This window comes from Lipotes vexillifer, unplaced genomic scaffold (genome assembly GCF_000442215.2).
Source record: "Lipotes vexillifer unplaced genomic scaffold, Lipotes_vexillifer_v1.1 scaffold4, whole genome shotgun sequence".
Taxonomy (NCBI): Eukaryota; Metazoa; Chordata; class Mammalia; order Artiodactyla; family Lipotidae; genus Lipotes; species Lipotes vexillifer.
This window is the reverse complement of record NW_006785876.1, coordinates 4,639,787-4,650,051: the sequence shown is the minus strand read 5'-3', so window position 1 is coordinate 4,650,051 and position 10,265 is coordinate 4,639,787. Positions and strand designations below refer to the sequence as shown.

General features: G+C 47.6%; 1 protein-coding gene across 1 annotated transcript in view; it reads right to left on the bottom strand.

The window, feature by feature from the left end:
* The window catches only part of CUL9 (cullin 9), a 38,448-nt gene that overhangs the window by 10,614 nt on the left and 17,569 nt on the right, over window positions 1-10,265 (bottom strand). The window contains exons 17-28 of the mRNA XM_007458255.1: window positions 10,032-10,137; window positions 9,642-9,737; window positions 9,263-9,438; window positions 8,884-9,017; window positions 8,335-8,514; window positions 8,041-8,150; window positions 7,778-7,960; window positions 7,493-7,653; window positions 7,036-7,252; window positions 6,767-6,965; window positions 344-489; window positions 64-193 (exon numbers count right to left, since the gene is read on the bottom strand). Of these exons, the coding sequence (XP_007458317.1) occupies window positions 64-193; window positions 344-489; window positions 6,767-6,965; window positions 7,036-7,252; window positions 7,493-7,653; window positions 7,778-7,960; window positions 8,041-8,150; window positions 8,335-8,514; window positions 8,884-9,017; window positions 9,263-9,438; window positions 9,642-9,737; window positions 10,032-10,137 (1,838 nt within the window). The remainder of the gene's footprint in view (window positions 1-63; window positions 194-343; window positions 490-6,766; window positions 6,966-7,035; window positions 7,253-7,492; window positions 7,654-7,777; window positions 7,961-8,040; window positions 8,151-8,334; window positions 8,515-8,883; window positions 9,018-9,262; window positions 9,439-9,641; window positions 9,738-10,031; window positions 10,138-10,265) is intronic.

Genomic DNA, 10,265 nt, shown 5'->3' with positions numbered 1-10,265 from the left:
CCCCCACCCAGAGAGCCCCGCCCCCTCGGAGCAGAGGCTCAGCCCAGCCCCCCTCAGACCTACCCCCACATGGGAAGTCCTGACCCTCCTGCAGGGTCAAAGGGCCGCTGTCAGCAGTGAGGGGCAGGAGTGCCTGGAGCAGCAGCTTGGGGCTGAGGTCAGAATTCTTCAGCAAAGCCTCTACTGACACCTCCTGGTCAGGAGAAACAGGGCTAGTCAGGAGAAGACAGTCAAGGGAAAGGAAAATAAGAGGGAGGACAGAAGGAAGGAGGGAGAGACTTGAGAAGAACAGTGACAGACAAAGCAGAGAAGAAGATAGCGAGAGGCCAAGGAGCTGAGGCACCTCCGTCTGATTGAAATTCAACAGCAGCCACATCTGCACGGTGGACACATGGAGGGTCTGGTCCCCAAACTGCAGCTCAGCCCGGCCCAGCCATGTCCACTGCAGTCGCCGATGTGGTCCCATGTCCAGGACTGGATGGTTCTGACCTGGGAAAGTGTAGAGGGAAAATGTGGAGACACAGTAGGGGAAACAAGGGGTCAGCGTCACGGTGAGGGTGCACCATTTGCCAAACTTTGCTAGTCTCTGTGGGGAGCAGGGCTCAGCATTCACAGACACAGAGGTGCCTCGTCCAGCATCCAGGGCTCAGGTTCCTCTGTGTCTGCCACAGGGACCTGGGAGCCCACCCTGCGCCAGGGGAGCTCCATGGCAGAAACACCAGAGAGGAGAGCTGGGTTTTGCTCCCAGGGAGCTGACAGTTTTAAAGACCCGCTGGGCTGGGTCTCTTCCTTCTCCTGTGAGCCTGGGCTGTTTGCTCAGACTAGAAAACAAGGATGCTGTCAAAGGGAGAGGGTATCAAAAGGAGCCAGCCTGAGAGGTGCTCGCTGACCAAAGATGGGACAATGTGAAGATCAAAAAAAAAAAAACACCTGCGATGAACTGAAACACATGAAATGTTTTAAAAGCCATGAGTTCAAAATATTTTTTTAAAAGACCTCACCAGTCATCTTTGGAGGAAGCTAGAGAACCAACACATTATTTTGAAAACTGGTTAAAAATAAGCGGGAAGAGAAGAGAATCAAGCCTTTCCTGTATAAATGGTACTTCAGGGTAACCAAAAAGCTGATGAGAGGAAGTTTCTCTTTATAGAGGAAGCATTCTGGCTAACACATGGAGAGGGAATGACAAAAGCAGAATGTCACTAGTTCCTAACCCTAATGGCAATGAGAATGAATGAGCGTCTAGCAAAGAGCTAATGGGAAATTATATATAAGGTATAAACTGGACAGACAACAGTGAAATCCACTGATCCACTTTAACATCACAGAGAGAGACAGCCTCCACGATACTACCTATGAAGTGCCCTTGCCCGAGAAATCAACTCTGAATCTGAATAAGCTCCTACATCTAAATATCGGTCTTCAGGAAAGCAGACAGAGTACGGTCCTAGAGGACACCGTGTAGACACAATCAGCAAAATTCAGCCAGTGGACAACTCTATTTGGACAACTACCCAGTTTATTCTACAAACAACTGCAAGGGGGAAGAAAACAGAGGCATGAACCTATACAGTAAGGGAGACAGGAGATATAACTCATCAAATGTAATGTGTGGGCTTTGTTTGGATCCTCAACAGGCAAAAAAAAAAAAAAACCCTAATTTTAAAAGCTCAAGATAATTTGGGAAATATGAATATTGACTGTATATCTGATAATATTAGGAACTGTTACTAATTTCTGTAAGTCTGATAATTGTAGTGTCCTTGCTTTTAAAAAGAGAGTCCTTACCTTAAATTTGAGGGCTAGGGAAAGCGGGTGGGGTACAAATGAAGCAAAATCAGCCATGAATTGATATATGTTGGTATACTGAAGTTTATCTATTCTGTCTACTTTTGTGTATGTCTAAAGTTTCTCATAGAGCTTCCCTGGTGGTGCAGTGGTTAAGAATCCACCTGCCGGGCTTCCCTGGTGGCGCAGTGGTTGAGGGTCCGCCTGCCAATGCAAGGGACGCGGGTTCGTGCCCCGGTCCGGGAAGATCCCACATGCCACAGAGCGGCTGGGCCCGTGGGCCATGGCCGCTGGGCCTGCGCATCTGGAGCCTGTGCTCCGCAAAGGGAGGGGCGGCGGCAGTGAGAGGCCCGCGTACTGCAAAAAAACAAACAAAAAAACAACTTCTAAAGGATGTACTTTAGGAAGAAAATTGAAGTCAGAAAGAAGGATCAAGATGCAAAAGGAGGGACTTCCCTGGTGGTCCAGTGGTAAAGAACCTGCTTTCCAACACAGGGGACATGGGTTCAATTCCTGGTTGGGGAACTAAGAGCCCACACGCCGCAGGGCAACTAAGCCAGTGCGCCACAACTACTGAGCTCGCACGCCTCAATGAGAAAGTCCACGTGCCGCAAACTACAGAGCCCACGTGCTCTGGAGCCCACGCACCACAACTACAGGGCCCATGTGCCACAACTACGGAGTCCTCACGCTGCAACTACAGAAAAGCCCGTGCACTGCAACGAAAAGCCTGCATGCCACAACAAAAAAATCCTGCATGCCGCAACTAAGACCTGACGTAGCCAAAAAAATAAATAAATATTTTTCAAAAATCCAAGAGGAATGGTGACTAAAGCAATTGGTATGATGGCAAATCCAAACTGAATAAGACAATAATAATGATGACTAGCTGGAAGGTAAAAAAAGATACAAGATGGGAGTTAGAGCTGGAATTAAGATTTTCTATGGTCCTTTTATTGTTCAGGAAGATGCAAAGTGATAGTAACAAGTTAAGTTTACATTAAAAATATAAGGGCAAGCAACTATAGAAATAGAATGCATAACTTCCAAAACTGATAGAGACAAAAAAGGAATTTTTAAAATCCAAAATAATAAAATGCATAAAACCTCAGGGCAGAATCACATCAATAAAGGTGTTCCTTTTTTTTTTTTTTTTTGCTTTACCTGTACATTTTACATACTCTTTTGTGTATATGAAATAACTAAAATTTAAAATTAATAAGAAGGGTGAACTAAGAGGTTAAAAATAAAAGCCAAATACGTCATTACTCATAATAATTATAAATAGACAAAAATTGACAATTCAAAAAGAGATTATTAGGTTGATTAAAAAAACAAATTCTAGGTATTTATAAGGCACATTCCTAAAATATAAGAGTATGGTAAAGTTAAAAGTTAAATGAGGGAATTCCCTGGCGGTCCAGTTAGGACTCCATGCTCTCAGTGCAGGGGTCTGGGCTCAATCCCTGGTTGGGGAACTAAGATCTAAAAGCCACAGAGGCAGCCAAAAAAAAAAAAAAAAAGTAAAATGCTACTGGGGGAAATTCTGATGAGAGTAGAATACTGGCATGTTTTAAAGTATACTGCCAACAGATTGCTTATTTTTTTTTACCTTTTTATTTTATATTGGAGTAGAGCCGATTAACAATGTTGTGAATAGTTTCAGGTGCACAGCAAAGGGATTCAGCCATACATACACATGTATCCATTCTCCGCCAAACTCCTCTCCCATCCAGGCTGCCACATAACATTGAGTTCCCTGTGCTATACAGCAGGACCTTCAGATTGCTCATTAATAGTAGCAAGGGAAAAAATATTAACTATACAGTGGAGAAATCAAACAACCTCTTGACCAGGTTGTCAAAATTAACATCACAAACAAGGGGCAGATGGTAATCCTGTGCTTCCAGATGTAATACCCTGAGAAGTATATAATATCAGTTAGTACTATGGCCAGGAATACATAACTTGAATCTAATCATGAGGAAATATACCAACTTAAGACAGGAACTACTTAGAAAATTTTAAAGGACTATAATCTCCCAAAATGTCAACATCACAAAAGACAAAGAATGGCCAAGGAATTGTTCCAGACTAAAGGAGACTAGAGACATGACAACTAAACATAACGGGTGATCTTAGACTGGCTCCTCTCCTGGACTGGAAAAAAAAAAAAAAAAAATTTTGGAGTAACTGACAAAATTGGAATATGGAAAGTAGATTAAAAGTATTATATGAATGTTAAATATTTGGAAGTAATAAATGTACTGCGGTTTTATAAGAGAATATTTTATTCTGAGGAAATGTGTATTATTTAGGGGCAAAGAGCCAGCATATATGCAGCAGTTCATGAGAAAAAAGTATACACACACACATACCACATATACACATTTATAGATATGTATATGTACACAAAGAGCAAATGATAAAAGCAAATGAGTGAAAAGTTAACAAAAAGTAAACTTGGATAAAGAATATATGAGTGCTCTTTGTATTATTCTTACAGTTTTTCTGTAAATTTGAATTTCCAAATAAAAAAATTTTCAAGTAAAGGAACAACTGAATTTTATACTTAAAATGGTTAAAATGGCAAACTTTGCTATTCATATTTTACCACAATAAAAGAGACCTAAAAGAATGATGAATTCAAAAAAAAAAAGTAAAAGGATAGAAGAAGATATACTAGGAAAGATACTAATCAAAGAAAGCTGGTATAGGGACTTCCCTGGTGGTCCAGGGGTTAAGACTCTGCGTTTCCACTGCAGGGGGCACGGGTTCCATCCCTGGTCAGCAAACTAAGATCCTGCATGCCGTGCAGCGTGCCCAAAAAAATTAAAAAGAAAAAGAAAGCTGGTATACTATTAATACCAGATAAAAATAGATCTTAAGAGAAAAAACTTTACTAGAAAGAAAGATGGTCATTTCACAATAATGAGGCTTAACTGACCATGAAGATTCTAAACCTGCATAGTTCATTACGGTAGCCACTAGCCATATGTGGCTCTTTAACTTTAAACTGGTTAAAGTACATAAAATTAAATATCAAGCTCCTCAGTCACACTAGTCCCATCTCAAGTGCTCAACAGACACAAATGACTGTCATACTGAACAGCACAGAAAAGAACTTTTCCATCATTGCAGAAAGCTCTATTGGACAGCACTGTTAAATGATTTTAAGCTTGTATCTGATAATACAGTCAAAAAATATATAAAGCAAAACTGACATGATTAGAAGCTTAAAAATACACTATTGTAATGGTAAATTTTGGCATACTTCTCTAAGTAATAGAGCAAACAGACAAAAATGAGTAAGGTTACAGATTTGAACAACACAAGGTCAATTTAGTGGAATATACAGAAATCTATATCCAACAGTTGAAGAATACACATTCTTCTTAATCACACATAGAACACTTATAAAATCTGACCATCTACTAGGCCGTAAAGGAAGTCTCAATAAATTACAAAGATTCAGAATCATAGAAATCATGTTCTTTGGCCACAAGGGAATGAAGGTTAAAATCTAAACCAGAGGGCTTCCCTGGTGGCGCAGTGGTTGAGAGTCCGCCTGCTGATGCAGGGGACGCGGGTTCGTGCCCCGGTCCGGGAAGATCCCACATGCCGCAGAGCGGCTGGGCCCATGAGCCATGGCCGCTGAGCCTGCGCAACCGGAGCCTGTGCTCCACAACGGGAGAGGCCACAACAGTGAGAGGCCCACGTACCGCAAAAAACAAAAAACAAAACAAAACAAAACATCTAAACCAGAAATATAACTAAGCAAAATAAAAGTTTGGAAACTTAAAAATATACTTCCAGGACTTCCCTGGTGGTCCAGTGGTTGAGAATCCACCTTCCAATGCAGGGGACGCAGGTTCGATCCCTGGTCGGGGAGCTAAAATCCCACATGCCACGGGGCAACTAGGCCCATGCACCACAACTAAAGAGCCCACATGCCGCAACTACAGAGTCCACACACTCTGGAGCCTGCGTGCCACAACGAGAGATGCCACACGCTGCAACTACTGAGCCCGTGCGCCACAACTAAAGCCCACGTGCCTCAAGGAAAGATCCTGCATGCCGCAACTAAGACCCAACACAGCCAAATAAATAAATATTTTAAAATATAGTTCAAAGAAACTAATAAATCAAAGAAAAAAAATGGAAATTAGAAAATTCTTAGAACTAAACAATAATCAAGTACTACATGATAAAAACTTATGCAACATCCCAAATGTCCATCATTCATGCAGTGAAATATGACTAAGCAATGCAAAAGAACAACGTAACGACATAACTGACAACCTGAATAACTCCCACAGACGTTCTGTTGAGTGAAAGATATCAGACACAGCAGGATACATACTCTATGATTCCACTTACCTGATGCTTAAAGGCAAAAATCTATGATGATAAAGGGAAAAAGAATAATTTCTCTTGGAAGAAGATGCTGACTAGAAAGGGGACATGAAGGAGGAAGCCTTTTGGGGTGCTGGAAATGTTCTGTATCTTGATCTGGGGAGTGGTTATGGGAGGGCATATGGACATTAAATTCATTAAGCTATAATTAAGATTTGTGCACGTCACTGAATACTAACTATATGTCAAAAAAAAACTCTAAAAAAAAATAAAACCAAAAAACTTACTGAATGCAGCTAAAGTAATGTTGAGAGGGAAATGAATAGCCTTAAATAGTTTCATTTGAAAATCAGAAGTCTGAAAGGACTAAAAATTAAGTAAGCATGCAACTTGAAGTTAAAAAAAGGAAAATAGAACAAATTCATATAAAAGTAAAGAAAATAAGAGAAATTAATGAAGATCTAATCCACACTTTTCCACCCTTCCTTAGGAGATGGTTCTCTCTAGAGGCTATTTTTCTTCATATCTACACATTCCTGTCCAAAGATCCTCTCCTCTTCCTCTCTGAGATGCCACCCCAAATCTCACCCCAATCTCCAAATGCCTGCCCCCATCTCCTCACTCTGGTTGTAGAAATTGGAGAAGCGGTCAAGGGCATCACAGAATTCTGTGGGAAGGCACTTTCTGGGATGGTACAGGTAGCAGAGTGGAGAGACCGGCCAGCAGCGTGGTGACAGGACCAGTACAGAAACTGTTGGACTTGGATCTTCGATAAATAGTTCTTTCTCAGCCTCCTCTTCCTCCTCTTCCTCCTGAGAGACCTGGTCTGCCCTGTGCCTCTCTCTGTGCCTCCCACCCTCCCACTTGCTAATTCCCTTCCCCAGCATGCACCTGTATTTTCTTCTCTGTGTCCTCCAGCTTCAGGAGTTCCTGATCAAGTCGCTGGAGCTGGTACACGTGGAACTGGCGCTGCAGCTCCTCCGAGGTGCTCAGGCTCCGCAACATCTGCTGGGGGAGGCGGTTGGGGAAGCAGGGGCCGATCTGCTCCAGCACGGCCCCCTCCAGCCAGCTCGAGCCCACGCTCAGGAGACGGTCCGCCATGTAGTGCCTGCAGCACGCACAGCCCAGGCCGAGCCTCAGCGTGGGGGCTCGGCATGGCCCCCCCCGACTCCGAACGTAGGTACCACCTCTGTTGTAGCCTGCCTGGGTCACAGGCCATCCCTCACCTTGTCCTTCCCACCAGTGCCACGGCCACCTCTGCATCTTAATCTCTCCTCCCTACTGCTCCTCCCTCACCTTCCCTAGACTCTATGCCTCCCATGCCCTACTTCTCCAGCCCTGCACTCACTGGTAGAAGTGCTCAAAAGTCGTGGCCAGCTCCAGGCCAGAGAGGACCATGATGGGCTCCAGGTGCCACTGGAGCCGCCCCAGCATTTCCACTCCAGGAGTTCCACCCATCAGGCCACCCTGGATCTGCTGGTCGATGTGCCTGGCGAACTGCTCACTCATCTGGGGGCAATACGAAGGGCAGCAACAAACCATGAAGAGGGAGTGGAGTAGAAGGGTGGCGGGTGGAAGGAGGTGAAAAGGCAGAGCAGAAATGGACTGGGAAGCGGCGGTCCCCAGCACTCACGTGGGCAGCGGTGAGGAAGGATTGCTGTAGCAAGGCACCCGAGAAGCCGCTGCGCAGGGCCAGCATGAAGGCTGCTCGGGGCCCAAAGAGCTCCAAGCCTGCTCTCTGCAAGCGCCCGTAGAGTTTACAGTAGCGGGGCACGAAGTCTGGCGCCCTCCAGGCCGCAGCCAGGAACCTGCTGACCTGAGGAGAAAGGGGAAAATGCATCCAAGGGGCAGCCCAGCAGCCTCGGTCCCGCCCAGACCTCAGCTCCCTCTGCCCACCTGCTCCTGCACCACACTCAGCCAGCACTGGGTTATGTTCCTCAGGCTGCTGCTTGGAAGAACTGGTGAAGGCCCAGGGCTCCGGTCCTGACCCTTACTGTTCTTGCTGACTGTGGACACAGAGGTCAAAGGACGGGGTTCATCTCAGTCCCTGGGCGAGTCCCAGCATCCTGGGAACTGACCCCTCGGAAGGCCCATGGCAAAGCAGAAAGGATGAGTAAAACCCAGGAGAGAGAGGAGTCAGATATCACCGCTGCCCAGATTCTTAGTTCAACTGGCCAGACTGGGACTCACAGGGCCGAGTGGACGGCTCAGGAGAAGGCCCAGGAGGAGGCTCCACGTGCACCAGCAAGTGGCAAAGGCGACGGACTCGAGAGGCAAAGGCTGCTGCTCGACTTAGGGGATTCCGAGAGCTCTCTCTTTGCTCTAAGTACTGATCCAGCAGCCACCCCAGGGAGCTCACACCTTCCACATCTAAAAGAACATGGGTCAGGAACAGGTCTCCATGGGTGATGGGGGAGGGAGGGCCCAGGAGAAGGGCAGAGAAGGAGTGACTGTACAAAAAGGGTTTGGGGGCAGCAGGGCCTTCGTCCTCCCCTCACCAAGGTTTGCTTCAGCTGGAGTCTGGGGACATGGGAACAGGGTGGGGGTGGCGGTGGGGGTGAGAATTCAAATACCAGAGTTTCAGGGAGCAGTCCCTGGGGCAGGAAGGAGAGGAACACTGAGGTGACAAGCCTTCAGGGATAAAGACAGGAACCAAAAGAACCAAGAGCATTAACTCAGGTCAGCCCTGGGAATAATTATGAGGAGCGGGTTAGTTGGGCCAGGGGTGGGGACGGTTACCCGGGGAGGTGATGTTCTGCACCAGGGGGCTGACCAGGGCCTCCCAGCAGGTCTTGCCCAGTGCTTGGGCGGCCTCGTCGTCAGGGAGGAATCGATCGGCAAAATTCTGCTCGTGACGCAAAACCCTGTTCAGTCTGGGAACAAAGAGTGTCTGGTCAAGGATTAAAGACTTCCCTGAGGCCTCCACTCAAGCACGCTCAACTCCCAGTCACCCCGAGCTGAGCCAGTCCCTTACCCTGCTCCCCGCCTCAGCACACACTTCTCATCTCTGCTCTGTCCCCGATCCCAGCTGCTGCTTTACCCTTCAGGCTCCCCTGAAGCACATTTCCTGCTCCCTTAACCATCCCCTCTCCTCCCTGCCTGCCTCCCGCCCACTCACCTGGGGCAGAGCTGGAGGAGGCGCTTGCGGTCCTCTGCAATGTCCCGGCTCCAGGCTTGCGCCCGAATTGTGTAGAAGAGACATGTACGGCGACACAGCTGCTCTCGGAATAGTGGCCAGAAAGTGGGCTTGGGGCCCAGGACCTCCACGCCCCGAACCCGGGTGTCGATGCCGCCCTGCAATGTGCACAGGTCTCACACCCTCGGCTCCCTGGAGACATTCCCGCATCTCTGGAACTCAACAGGTTCCTGGGCCATCCAGGAGCAGACCGAGGAGGACCCTTGGCCTGAGCCTGGCCTGAATGCTGGAGAATCCAGGCACTGCGGAGACCCTGTGCTTCCTCCTGGTCCCCAGCCCCCAGCCTTTGCCCTCACCCCACCTGCTGGCAGCGCTTTATGCGGATCTGGATGACAGGCCAGAAACGGTTCAGGTTCTCCAGGAGGACCACCCGGCTGGCAGAGGGCATCACGTTCACCTGGTGGGGCAGGGGAGAAGAGGTAGACAGAGAGCTGTCACCTGCAGAAGTGGAACGGGAAGGACTGTTGACAGCAACCAAGTCTGTGACAGTGTGTGCCCTTCACCTCTCCCGCCCTGCGCCCGTGGATCTGCACGCCTCCACAGTCCTAATTCTATTCTCGCTGCTTACGAGGCAGTTGCCTGCCTGGGAGGAAGGGATGTGGGAGCTCCCCACGGACTGGGTCCTTCTGATAAGGCCCCGGGACCAACAGACGGATGGAGAGTAAGGGGAAGCGGGGCACAGGGTCCCCACCGTGTTGAGCTCCGTGCTGATGCAGCTGACACTGTCACCCCCAAACACCACCACCCTGGCCGGCATGTAACTTGAGTCCTCGCTGGCCACCAGAAGAGTCAGCTGCCTGGCAGAGGAAAAAGGAATCAGTCAGAACCAGGGCCCTGGTCTTGATTCAGAACTTCAGCCCACCACTTCCTCTTCAGACTCCTGTCCTCTGCTTAAGCGTCAGTTTTCCCCAGACCCCCGCTCTTC